Genomic DNA, 12,810 nt, shown 5'->3' on the forward strand with positions numbered 1-12,810 from the left:
ATCATGTGAACAGCTAATTCTGGATGTCAACAACAAACTGGTAGTGGATCAACCAGTTTGAGAAGGTGCTATTTATAAGACTGAGCTGCAGCTCCTCAGACTGAAGTCTTTTGGATTAAAGATGAAACGTTTCAACAAGTTTTTATTTTTTACTTTTTGCATCAGTCCAGAGGACCTGACTTAACTTTGTTAGATATCAGGACTATATCATTTTCGTACAAAACTGTAAATGTTTCTTTTGCCCTTTAAAATAAAAAACTAAAATCTTGTTCCTTTAGGGCGAGATGAGCTTTGAGCAGGACTTCCTGGTGGAAGGTGGTTGTTTGAGTATAAAGACCAATGGGACGGAGTACAGAGAGGTCCGACAGTTTCAGTCTGATCACCACCTGGTCCGCTTTTACTTCGTGACGCGCGTCTTCTCCGAGTACATGCAGAAAATCATGGACGACATCCGCCACGGCTTGAAACCCGATGTGGTCATCGTCAACTCCTGCATCTGGGATATTTCAAGGTGGGTTTCATTAGACAGTTGGGAAGCGTGTCGATAAGGCCACAGCATTCACTGCTAATCATTTATTTCACTTCAGTAGTCTTAAACGCATTAAGTCGTTACATGTATTTAGCCAAATTTAAGGCCTTCAATGACATAAAAAAACATTTCATTTGAATCTCTGCAGTATTAAATATTTTTAATTTGTTTTTAAGAAAACTTAGTGATTTTTTTGATACCGCTGACTATGGTGATGTATTCAATATATTAGTGGTACATTAAAGTAACACACGAAACCATTAATTGTTTCTGGCCGGTCAGTTGGTTGTATGATGGAGGGAAAACAGGAAAACTTCCAAGAGCAGAAATAAATTGGGTTGACACAAACTCCAGCTGAAGTGGCTGGAAATGTGAATTTAAAACGAGGCTGCAGCCCATCAGTGGACAGGATGGTGAAGGATTTTGCAGCGTTTGACAAATTAAATTAAATTAAAAAGTGAAAACGGTCAAAGGTAGTTCGGTGTCGTGCCAAAATATATTTAGCCTCCTTGGGAGCGCTCACTGCCCTTTGTCTCAATTTGATTTGCTGTTTTTTGCAGTTTTAGTTCTTGAATTAAACAATTGACACAAATAATTTTTATTGGTATGCCCAAAATTATATTAGTTTTAAACGTTAACCACAAAAAGAACCGATAAACTGTGGCGCTCCATGAGCCATATCAAGAAAAACAAAACGTATTTCATAGTCTTTTGATTCATTGCTTTACCACTGGCTCTGAAGTGGGGGGGGGGGGCAAACACCCCACTGTCATGAAGAGCTACAGATCCAATGCATCACATTCATTTAATTTAATTTAAAATGTGGATTTTTGAGCTTTTGCACATGTTTTTCCTGTTTGCACCAAACAAATGGGTCACATTTGGAGCTGAATTAGGTCTAGGTAGACCTGTTGAACAAACGTGGGGCAGTAATGTTCCTGACACTTGCTGCTCCTGTCCAGAATGTCACACAGTTTGATCATGTAGCATCACTTCCATTTGACGAACACTGTCCAAGGTCAAACATATTCATGGTTTCTGATTAAGAGTTTGACTTTCAACACGATTTTGGCTTTGGCATCAAAATAGCACTTTAAAATAAGTCTATGCATTCACTGTCGATGGCATTAAAAGAGTTTTAAAATGGCATTAAATTGGTATTAAAACCCATTAAATTTGATTGGGTGATTTCTTCAGAAACCCTGAAACAGCCGTAGCTGTTGTATATCTAGGGACATAAAGATTGCATCATCTTTCCATTATATTCTGCTTGTTCCGGAGTATGGACCCATGGAGGTCCAGACGTCTTTCCACAGCCTCTTCCAGCTCTTCTGGGAGGACTTGAAAGGCATTCCCAGGACAACCAAGAGACTTAGTTTCTCCAGCATATCTAGGGTCTTTCCCAGGGTCTTTTCACAGTTGGACATCCAGAAAGCATCCTACCAGATGCAGGAACCACCTCAACTGGTTCTGTTCAATGTGGGGGAGCAGCAGCTCTACTCGTTTTCTCTTAGAAAACTGAACTCACCCCATCTCCGAAGGAGAGTCCAGATTCCTTTGACCATTGTACATCTAGGGATATGCACAATATATTTAAAATCAATCACAAAATGTATATGCAAATACTCCTTGTCAATAATTTTGAACGATCCTATAGACTCAGTTTCTGTGGCGTCGAGATCGGATGCTTCCTCCCTCTCCGCTTTGCTGCTCTGTCTGTCTGTGAAACTGCTTCTGAGACTCTGACACTCTCTTGCATTTCTTCCGAACCATAATTATGGACTTGTTCTGACCAGTTGGTCCCTCAACTCAATTTACAACATTTCTTCAAGAGAAGACAGGCTTTAGGCGAGCCGATTTACCCTGTTGGCACGTACGCAGCTGGATATCCCATCGACTGGAAGACTTGATATGTCTATCTGCTGCCTCTGTGGATTTTAAGGACACATATTTAATTGGATTCACGATAGCCGGTTCCTGCTTTTTGGATTCAGCTGGTCCTGGTATTTATCTACAATCAAGGAAGTCGTCAGCAGCAAATTTGGACCCGATCACGCTGCTTGCCTTTATGATGGTTTGGTTTCATGTCTGGAGTACCCAGACTCAAATGCTTTGGGCTGAATGGATCAGATCTTGGGGATTTTTACTCAGACATGTTCCATCGGTGTTGGCCATGTTAATTTGGACATTTCGGAACCTAGTGGACCAAACACAGACTCAAGGTTGATGTCATTAAGTTATGCCTGTCTCCGAAACAACTGTGTGTGTATCTAAATTTTGGTCGCCTTGGTATCCTTGAAGGCCATCTTATCTGAATTTCGCCTGGAGAAAATGTGATCGGACGCTCGCCACCCCCTCCCTGAGGAATTTCCAACTGATAACCAGATGAAACCCCGCTGAAAAAACTTTCTGCCATCACTTCAGGACTCTTGGATACTCAGGGGTTATTTTTGGCCATTCCTCGACATACCTCGAGAATGTTTATGGATCTCACCGGAGGACATTGACTGATTACAGTGACCTCGAGAGCATCTGTAGACGTCGTTGACCGCTCTCGTCTCTTCCTTCTTCCTGCTCTGCAGATTGTTTACGTAAATATGTGCTTGTTTGTGCGAGGTGTTTTTTCAATATTAGGGGTTTTTCTCAGCCAAGAAAAGTCTGATAGGAATTTTTTTTCGCTTCCAACTCCTACATGTGTCCAGTTAACCACTGTTTTTGTCTGTCCAAACAGGTCTCACTTGTAAATGAGTCTTCGAGGCTCAATGTGATTTATCTGTTTAAATAAAGGTTGAATGAAAAAGATCATAGTGAAAAGAATAGTAAATCAAAATGTTGCGTATTGATCACAAAAACAGAAATGTGAAAAAAACGTAACAAACGCATACAAAAAATTTTAAAAAGGCAAAAACTTGTAAAAGGATCAAACAATAGTCTAGTCAGATTTATTTATATAGCACATTTAAAACAGAAATTGTTACCAAAGTGCTTAGCAATAGTGACTAACATGGAGAGACGAAAGAAAATGACACTAGTCAGATATTAAGAATTTAAAATATACAGAAAAAAACATGAATTCTGAAACTAAAACTATAATGGGAGTAAATAAATACAATGGAAGTTAAAATTTCTGCTGGTTCTCTTAAAAAATGTAATTATAGAATTCAGTTAAATCAAATTCAACAAGCCAAAAAACAAAATTACATTTAACAGTTTCTATTAGGAATCAAACTGGAACCACCATAAAACATAACTTTTTTTATTTTTTTTACTAACGGACTGAACAGACGGGCCTTGAGTTTGCCGTTAAGAACATAAACAATTTTGACTCTTTCTGTAAAATTGAATACGTTATCGTCACATCTGTGTTTGTAAAGTACGGTTAGTTGTGGCAGACATCTTTCACCTGGATCACTGCAAAAGTTAATTTATTGATGTACATTTAACAAATGCTTTCTGAGATCCTCGTACAGTTCTTCCAGTAGTTCGTGGGATATTTTGTTAACAAATGAACACATCGCCTGCCTTTTGGTGGCAGTGGCGCAAGAAAGTATTTAGTCAGCAGCTACTGGTTGTGCAAGTTCTCCTACAGAGAGAGGTCTGTAAATTCATCCTAGGTACATTTCAACTACGAGATCAAATGAGGGGGAAAAAATCCAGGAAATCACATTGTAGGATTTTTAAAGAACGTATTAATAAATTATGGTGGAAAATAAGTATTTTGTCAATAACAAAAGTGCAACTCAGTACTTTGTAACATAACCTTTGTTGGCAATGACAGAGGTCAAACGTTTCCTGTAAGTCTCCACCAGGTTTGCGCATACTGTTCATGGTATTTTGGTCCATTCCTCCGTGCAGATCTCCTCTAGAGCAGTGATGTTTTGGGGCCGTCTCTGGGCAACACGGACTTTCAACTCCCTCCACAAATTTTCTATGAGGTTGAGATCTGGAGACTGGTCAGGCCACTCCAGGACCGTGAAATGCTTTTTACGGAGCCGCTCCTTCGTTGCCCGAGCGGTGTGTTTGGATCACTGTCGTGCTGGAAGTCCCAGCCACGTTCCATCGTCGATGCTCTCATTGATGGAAGGAGCTTTGGGCTTAAAATCTCAAAATACATGGCCCCGTTCATTCTTCCCTTAACATGGATCAGTTGTCCCATCACCTTTGCACAAAAACAGCCCTAAAGCATGATGTTTCCACCCCCGTGCTTCACAGTAGGTGTGGTGTTCTTGGGATGCAACTTAGCATTCTTCTGCCTCCAAACACGACGAGTTGAGTTTGCACCAAAAAGTTCTATTTTGATTTCATCTGACCACAATATTCTCCCAGTCCTCTTCTGGATCATCCATATGCTATCTGGCAAATTTCAGACGGGCCTGGACATGTACTGGTTTAAGCAGGGGGACACGTCCGGCACTGCAGGATTTGAGTCCCTCTCGGCGTAGTGCGTTACTTTGGTCCAGCTCTCTGCAGGTCATTCGTCAGGTCCCTCCGTGAGATTCTGGGATTTTTGCGCACCATTCACATGATCATTTTGACCCCACGGGATGAGATCTTGCGTGGGGCCCCAGATCGAGGGAGATTATCAATGGTCTTGTACGTCTTCCATTTTCTTAGTTGATTTGTTCACACCAACCTGCTTGCCTATTGTAGATTCACTCTTCCCAGCCCGGTGCAGGTCTACAATTTTCTTCCTGGTGTCCTTCGACAGCTCTTTGGTCTTGGCCATGGTTGAGTTTGGAGTCTGTCTGAGGCTTCTTAAAGACGTTACAGGTCTGCGAGAGCCAGAAATCTTGCTTGTTTGTAATTGACCAAATACTTAATTTCCACCATAATTTACAAATTCTTTAAAAATCCTACAATGTGATTTTCTGAATTTCTTTCTTCATTGTGTCTCTCGTAGTTGAAGTGTACCTATGATGAAAATTAGACCCCTCATCTTTCTAAGGAGAACTTGCACAACCAGTGGCTGACTGAATACTTTTTTGCCCCACTGTAGAGGGTGTCCACAATTTCTTCGCAGTACTTTTCACGGGTTGATGGATGGTTTCACCATTCTCCAAATCGTTGCTGTGTCTTGGGTTTGTAAATGCATGTAAAATATGCATTCTTAAAAAAAATATATATCCATCTTTCTGTTGTCTAGCCTGAAGCCAAGTTCTTGAACTTGGGACCTTTTCTTGATGAAATGCTAATGGTTATCAAAACCAAGCTTGGTGACGTGTATGAATAATCAGCTTTTTATTTGTGGGGTTTTGTAGATACAGATCGAGTTGGACTGAAGACTACAAGGATAACCTCCATAAGTTCTTTAATGAGCTGAGGATGATCCTGCCGGAGGAGTCCCTGATCATATGGAACCTCACCATGCCCTTAGGCGAGAGCATCAGAGGTGGCTTTCTGGTGCCTGAGGTAAATCATCCAGAGTTAACTGTCAAGACTGGACACAGGTTCTGTAACCCAGAAAATCAGCAATTATTTTCTCCAGCCATCAATTAATTTTTACATCTTTTTTGGAAAGTATGAACCTCAGTCCTCCTGTCTGCTTTCTGAGCTTCCAAACGTTCTCTTCTCTGCCTGGTCGACCACAGATTGAGCACAAAGTTCCCCAGCTGCGTTTTGATGTGATTGAAGCCAACTTCTTCAGCGGGACTCTGGCCGATGTCTATGACATGGACGTGCTGGACCTCCACTATCAGTTCCGGTTCTCCCTGCAGCATCGCACAAAAGATGGAATCCACTGGAATGCCATTGCACACCGCAGAATAACCTCTCTTCTGATGCAGCACATCGCGCAGGCCTGGGGAGTGATACTGCACTATCCACTGACTGCTGATGGTGAGCGAGGGTCCAAAGTTTGATCAAATCAGTAGCATGACATTATTTCTCTTTCAGCACGTTGTCTTTCCTGGTCACGTCCTAATTATTTCCTTCTACCTCCGTTTCTTTTCTCCAACAGCAGTAAACTCCACCTGCCATGGAGATGATTTCTCTAGCGATTCTCTTCCCATTGGCTACTTGAGCTTTGATAACCCAGAGCCGCAGCCTCATTGCCATGAAAATGCAGAGAATTTCAGACCTGCTGTCCAACCGCTGCCTCACCGGCCACCTTGCAGACGTCCGTATGAACAAAACCCGTCAAGGAACGGTAAGAGCTCGCATTGTTTTTAGAATCGCCCCAATCAAGTTTTAAAAATTGTATTCATATTTTAAAATTAAAAGCTCCAGTACCAAATTATTAACTAAATATTTAGGTTTGCAGTAGTCTCTCGCTACTTTGCAGTTCGACTTTTACACTCGCTCTTTCGTGATTTTTCAAAGATTGTACACGGCACACGCTTGTCAACTTTAATATTACTCAAGTGGTTGGGACAGTACGGGATACAGTAAAAAGTTAACGGGAAAAAACTTTGGACAGACGCTGCCATTTTGTAGTTTTCGCTCAGTAAGCAGTCACTGCATCGCCACTTATAAGGACTACATTTCCCAGAAGCCAACAGTTCTTCCAGCTGTTGCTTTCTGCTGAAATGGAGAGAAAGTTTTGATCCGATCCGAAAAAGTTCGGTCCTTTTTCTTAGTGACTTTGGCGCTCGGTGGATGCAGAGAGCCGTATGGAACCAACCGGGAATTGGACCAGAACCGGACTTCCAGCCTCATCAGTCAGTCCGATTGCGGCTTGCCGGCCCACGAGGCCTCTCGAGCGGGGAGACGTTGCTTGGAGGTCCGGTGTTTTATCCGGAGCTCACCAGGACTTTTTTCATCCAGATCCCTCTGAATTATTTGAACACTATCTGGAACATTGTGTGGTTTTGTGCTGGCTCTCTGGAAGTTTGGTGCTCAATGGCTGCAGAGAGCCAATCAGAACCGGACCAAGGCTGGTTAGTACCCATATAAATTTTGCAGTTTGCAGTACGTAGGGCTGGGCCATATATCATTCATGATAACGGTAAAATAAAAAAAACTTGCCCAGGAAAATAAATTATATCACGATGTGCTAATTTCATAAAGTAAATGCATCATCCCACCATGCAGCGGATTACGCTGCGATATTCAAGTTGTAAAGGTGAAGGCATGAACGGAGACATCTGAGAGCTGTGCACTGTTTTAGAGCGGGAGCGACACAGACTCATCTGAGCTGAGCGCCGTTTGTCCCGACAGTTTTAGAGCCGATCAGAGTGAGGGTTCAGCGCGAGGGAAGATATTGCTTTTAGCTTTTAAGCTAGCGCGCTGTTAACTTGGAGTTAAGTCAGTGCGGGCGGGTGGGGCGGGAGCGCGCGTAGCTCCGTTGTCGGTGGGGCACCCTCCTGTATAATGGGAGGGGAAACACTGAATGCATCGACCACAGATTTATGGTCGTGTGACCGCGGAGCCTGACCCGAGTCCCGACTGCTCAAACCTCGAGACCAGCTGCTTTCCTGAAGAGCAGGAAACTGGCTGATGGTTCTGATCAGCAGTCCGTTCAGGCAGCGTTTCATAGTTTTCAGCATTTTCACGAGTTTTAGAAGTTGTAGCTCATTTAATGGCAACATATTTTGTTGTTGTATATTACATTTATACTCTCCAAAAAGAACCTTGAGACAGTGATCCACGCCTTCATAACATCTAGGCTTGATTACTGCAATTCACTTCTGTTTGGAATCAGTCAGTCCTCCATTGCTCGTCTACAACTGGTCCAAAATGCTGCAGCCCGATTTTTAACTGGTACAGGCTATAGAGAGCACATCACGCCAGTTTTGGCCTCCCTGCACCTTCGGATCCAATTCAAAATTCTCATGTATGTTTTTAAATCACTGAACAGTTCCGCCCCATCCTATCTCGCTGATCTTCTGCAGCCATATGTCCCACCAGGCTCCCACACTCTGTCTTTTAAGTCTCGCTTGAAGACCCACTTCTATTCTCTTGCCTTTAACATGGTGTGATTTGTTTTGGTCCGGTCTGTTCTCTACTCTGTTGGCCATTTTTAGCTTCTGCTGCTATTTGTATCTGTATTTCTATTTTATGTTTTCCTGTCCGCTGTGCGTGCATGTTTTCTTTTGTCCAGCACTTTGGTTGGCCTTGTTGCTGTTTTAAGTGCTCTATAAATAAATTGGTATGGTATGGTAACAGATCTTGAGCTTTAATGTTATCGAGTTATTTTGGGAAACTGCACTTTAGTTTTTGTGGTGGATTTTGTTGATCTATATTTTGTGCAAACTTTTTCAATCTAAATAACAGAAGGATCATTGTAATTTTTTTCTTTTTATATTTTGAGACTGAATACTTTATTAAATAAAGTAATTGCAAGTTAATTAACCCTTGTTTTTTTATATATATAATGCGAAGCAGCAAGTTGATTTTGTCAAATGAATAACTCTTTATTTATGAAATTTATCATCATCGTCAGAATGCTCTGAAATATCACATATTTGAGCCATATCGTCTACCCCTAGCAGCACGTATGTTAAAATGACATGGGTTTAAACGTTTAAAATATTACAAGGGTGTGGGAAAGGTTTATAAAGCCTTAAAATATATATATATATATATATGACAAAGATGATATGATATTTTTTTTAAATAACGTCCCTACTTCGTGGATTTTCATTTATCTGGAACGTAACCCCCGCGATGAGGGACTACTGAAACTATAAAATACAGTTCAGTACCTGTGGCTGTATTATAAAGTGACTGTTACCCTGTACTATATACTTAAGTAATGCAAACATGTAGTTATACTTCTGTTGCTACTGTAATCTAACCAGACTTGAGTCTAAGCTCTACGGCGCCCTCTTGTGTTTGTTCCTGATCTAATTGTCCTCACAGGTTTTGGCAACCAGCCTACCCACTACTTTGAGCACCGTGAGGAGTATCCTCGTCACCACGATGACCACTTTGTGATGCGGAACCGTCACAGCAGACGCCACTACGCCCCGTACACTCACCACAGACCAGCGCACCACGGCTTTTACTGACGAGGATGTGCACGTCTCTCTCATCCCTGCTCGAGAGTGCATTTTAGTTTAGAAAGTTCTCGTCAGCGCCTCGATACAAATGTAAAATGTTTTTATTTGGGATGTTTTCAGGTTCGGCTTTTTAAAACTTCATGCAGTTTCCTGACTGTACCGTTTAAGATCTTTAAAATATAACGCCTTTTAATAAAAGCTTCCCGTCCACAAGTCATGGCTGTACGAGGCGTCTGCCGAAAAAACAGTTTCGCTTGTTGTTGTTTTGTTAATTACCAATAAAGTTTACCATAAACTGTTTGTCATGTTTATTGGAGAACAGACGAGCGACGACTACATATAAACTTACAAAGAAAAAAGACAGTTCATTTAAGCAAAATGACACTTCCTCTGTTCTTACAGGAGCTGTCGAAATCTGTGCAAAAGTTTTAATGAAAACGACAAATTCATAAAGTGACTTCAAAGGTTACACATTAAATTATTAAATTCAACTTCAAAGACGGCTGGTCAGCAGTTTTAGTGCTTTGCGTTAACAGGGTACAGCTTCCTGAGTATATGGGGAAAAAAAAAGTGATAATGTTGAAATGGAAGGTCGAGTGTCTCCGTGTGCTTTTAGACCATGAGGAGGTGGTGCACCTGCTGCAGCTGCTGCTGCGACAGAACCAGGCGGTGCACTTGTTCCTGCCCGCGGGTGCACGGAATGGCAACGCGACCAACAAACACCGTTCCTCCCCGTTTCTCTTCCTTAGCCTGAGAAACGGTATAAAAATGTATCATTTGTATTCATACAAACCAGGAAGAAGACCAAAGCGTGTACGGGAAGTACCTTGAAGGAGGAAACTGGGAACGTGGCGAAGTCAGAGGAAGCTTTGGCTCCAGGCTGGTTTGAAACCACGTGCTCAGCGACCTCACCCTGAAACAAAAGGTTTTAGTTACTGGCAATGTTTGTTCCCCGCAGCTGATAAATCATAACTAGAAAAATTGCATTTGCTGTGAAAGCTTATTACAGAAGAACTTGCTGAAATTAGCTAAAAACAAAGAAGCTAAATTGGCAGAAGAACAAGCATTTGCTGAACTAGGTTTAAATAAGCACAAATTATGAAATTAGCTAAATTAGAAAAGTAGCTGACGGGCAGAAAGCCTAAACGAACAGAAGTGGAAAGAGATGAAATGAGCTAAAAAAAAAAAAAGTAGAATTGGATGAAAAAGTTAAAATATAAATAAACTGAAAGTAGCAGAAATTACAAAGAAAGTCGAATTGATCTGAAAACAGCTGAAATTAGCTAAACAAATTTCAAAAAAGATAGCTGAAAAAGGTAGAACAAGCTTAAATTGGAAGAAGAAAGCAGAAAAGAGCACAAGTGTAAATGTCAAAAAAGATGAAAAGTAGATAAAAAGCAAAAAGAAGCTGAAATTACAAGTGGAGAGATTTTTTTTTTCTGAATTGGGCTGAAAAAAGTTGAATGAGTGCAAAAAATGTGGAATTGGCATAAAAACAGCTAAATATCTAAAGTAGCAGAAAAAGATTAAACTTGCTGAAAGGAGAAGCACAAAAATGTAGTTGGCAAAAAAAATTAAAGGAGCACAAAACAGCTGCAATTAGCCGAAAAAAGTTAAAATTTGCAAAAAGAAGGTGAAGCAGAACAAAATGTGAAAGGAGCAGTAAAATGTTGTAAACGCATCTAAAGATCTGAAGGATGTAAAATGAGCTCAGTTCATTTTCTATGAGGAAAAAAAAATGGCAGAAAAGGCTAAATATTATATAAGCTAAAATTGCACCAATACCCAAAGTCACAGCAGGATTGTTCTGAAAGAGCTGAACGTTTTGATTCATGATTTGTTGAAATAGCTGAAAAACTGAGGGACGAGAATCGTACGGAAGAAAAAAAAAAGGATCACAATAAAGTGAACGCTTCATAAAACACAAAACTTTTACTTTAAGTTTGTCCAGAGCATCGCTGAGATTCTTCAGTCGAGCCGTCTGCTCCAGCAGCTGGGCGCTGGCGCTGACTACAAGACGGGAGAGAAGGTTCAGAAACCAGCAACGGATCCAAACTCAAGAGGCTGACGGAACAGAACTGCTCTCACACACACACCTGCGGTCTTCCCAGTGATGTCCACCACTTTGACCTGAGCACTCAGCTTGAGCAGGGTGGCCAGCAGCTGGTCTGTCCTCCGATAAATGCCCGTGTTCAGACCCTCCGGAGGCACCGAGGTTTCTTTGGACACTTGTGGGAGTTTAGGAGGACGGAGTGGAGGCAGGGAGGCGAGCTGATCCCTCATCTTCTCAGCCTGCAAGGGAAATATTTAAATGAATAGAAATTATTCTAAATGCACAGTGACCAAATCCATCCCATCATTTCTGGAGTGGAACACATTAAATATTAAAGGTTGCAGAGCCCTAAACAGCTGCAGAACTCCACCGATAACTCCCAGTTTACCTTTAGTCGGTTGTTTTCAGTCTTCAGGTGTTTCATGCCCAGTCTCTGGACCTCAACCTGCTGCCGGAGGAGAGGAGAGTCCACCACTTCCGTTGGTCCCGCCATGGCCGGAGGCAGGCCGGCTAAAGGAAAAATGAAAACACTGTTGAACCTCTGGACTTGTTCACTGAAGAATTCGGTGCATTCATGGCTTCAAACGTCGTTTGGCCACATGAACCCACCACCTGCGGATCCATGAACGACGGAGGAGATTCCTGAGGCGGGTGGGCCTCTCAGACCTTCAATAGTCATCTTTGACTGATTATGGATGCGTTGTTTCAGCTCTGCCTTCTCCGCCTCCAGCTGGTCAATATCGGCCTGCAGAGCATCCATCGTCTCTTCAAACTCCCTGCAGGCGAGCGAGGAGGTGAATACAAGACACTGGAGGAACAGAGACGGAACACACGAGTTGAATCTTACTTTTCCTTTTTCTTGAGCTGGGTGAGGCTTTCATCCAGCTTGGTCTGAATCTTCTCCACACGTTCATCGGCGTCTTTGGTGGAAGTGTCCAGCTTTTTCTCCAGGAGACTCAGGCGAACGTGAGCCTCGCTGAGCTCCTCGCCCTGGAAACACCCACAACTAGTCGGTTCAGCTTTTCTTCACGTCTCGGACATCCCCGAACCTTAAAAACCAAAGTTTCACGTCACCTTAATCTTTAGAGATTTCTTGAGCTCCTTGATGACAGTTTCTCGGTCTTCCAGTTTGACTCCCAGTCCTTCGGCGTCTGTCATCTCAGCCCTGACGGTGGACGCCCTCGTCTCCACCGGAGGAGTCTAAAGACAGAAGTTTCAGAGGTTATGAGTTAGGAACAAATAAGGGAAGTATACAGTACTTTCTGCCATACGCGTCGCTTCGCCGTATA

At 42.1% G+C, this 12,810-nt stretch overlaps 2 protein-coding genes across 2 annotated transcripts in view; one reads left to right on the plus strand and one right to left on the minus strand.

The window, feature by feature from the left end:
* Nucleotides 1-9,767, plus strand: part of LOC119410015 (protein fantom) — a 37,519-nt gene extending 27,752 nt beyond the window's left edge. The window contains exons 18-22 of the mRNA XM_037676954.1: nucleotides 279-511; nucleotides 5,788-5,938; nucleotides 6,118-6,364; nucleotides 6,486-6,674; nucleotides 9,329-9,767. Of these exons, the coding sequence (XP_037532882.1) occupies nucleotides 279-511; nucleotides 5,788-5,938; nucleotides 6,118-6,364; nucleotides 6,486-6,674; nucleotides 9,329-9,477 (969 nt within the window). The 3' untranslated portion in view covers nucleotides 9,478-9,767. The remainder of the gene's footprint in view (nucleotides 1-278; nucleotides 512-5,787; nucleotides 5,939-6,117; nucleotides 6,365-6,485; nucleotides 6,675-9,328) is intronic.
* Nucleotides 9,768-9,773: 6 nt separating this feature from the next.
* The window catches only part of LOC119410122 (dynactin subunit 1), a 23,020-nt gene continuing 19,983 nt past the window's right edge, over nucleotides 9,774-12,810 (minus strand). Inside the window, exons 17-24 of the mRNA XM_037677065.1 lie at nucleotides 12,596-12,721; nucleotides 12,369-12,511; nucleotides 12,131-12,297; nucleotides 11,910-12,031; nucleotides 11,565-11,760; nucleotides 11,405-11,478; nucleotides 10,295-10,381; nucleotides 9,774-10,218 (exon numbers count right to left, since the gene is read on the minus strand). Coding sequence (XP_037532993.1) covers nucleotides 10,081-10,218; nucleotides 10,295-10,381; nucleotides 11,405-11,478; nucleotides 11,565-11,760; nucleotides 11,910-12,031; nucleotides 12,131-12,297; nucleotides 12,369-12,511; nucleotides 12,596-12,721 — 1,053 coding nt within the window. The 3' untranslated portion in view covers nucleotides 9,774-10,080. The remainder of the gene's footprint in view (nucleotides 10,219-10,294; nucleotides 10,382-11,404; nucleotides 11,479-11,564; nucleotides 11,761-11,909; nucleotides 12,032-12,130; nucleotides 12,298-12,368; nucleotides 12,512-12,595; nucleotides 12,722-12,810) is intronic.

This window comes from Nematolebias whitei, chromosome 1, assembly GCF_014905685.2.
Source record: "Nematolebias whitei isolate Nwh7 chromosome 1, NemWhi1, whole genome shotgun sequence".
Classification (NCBI taxonomy): domain Eukaryota; kingdom Metazoa; phylum Chordata; class Actinopteri; order Cyprinodontiformes; family Rivulidae; genus Nematolebias; species Nematolebias whitei.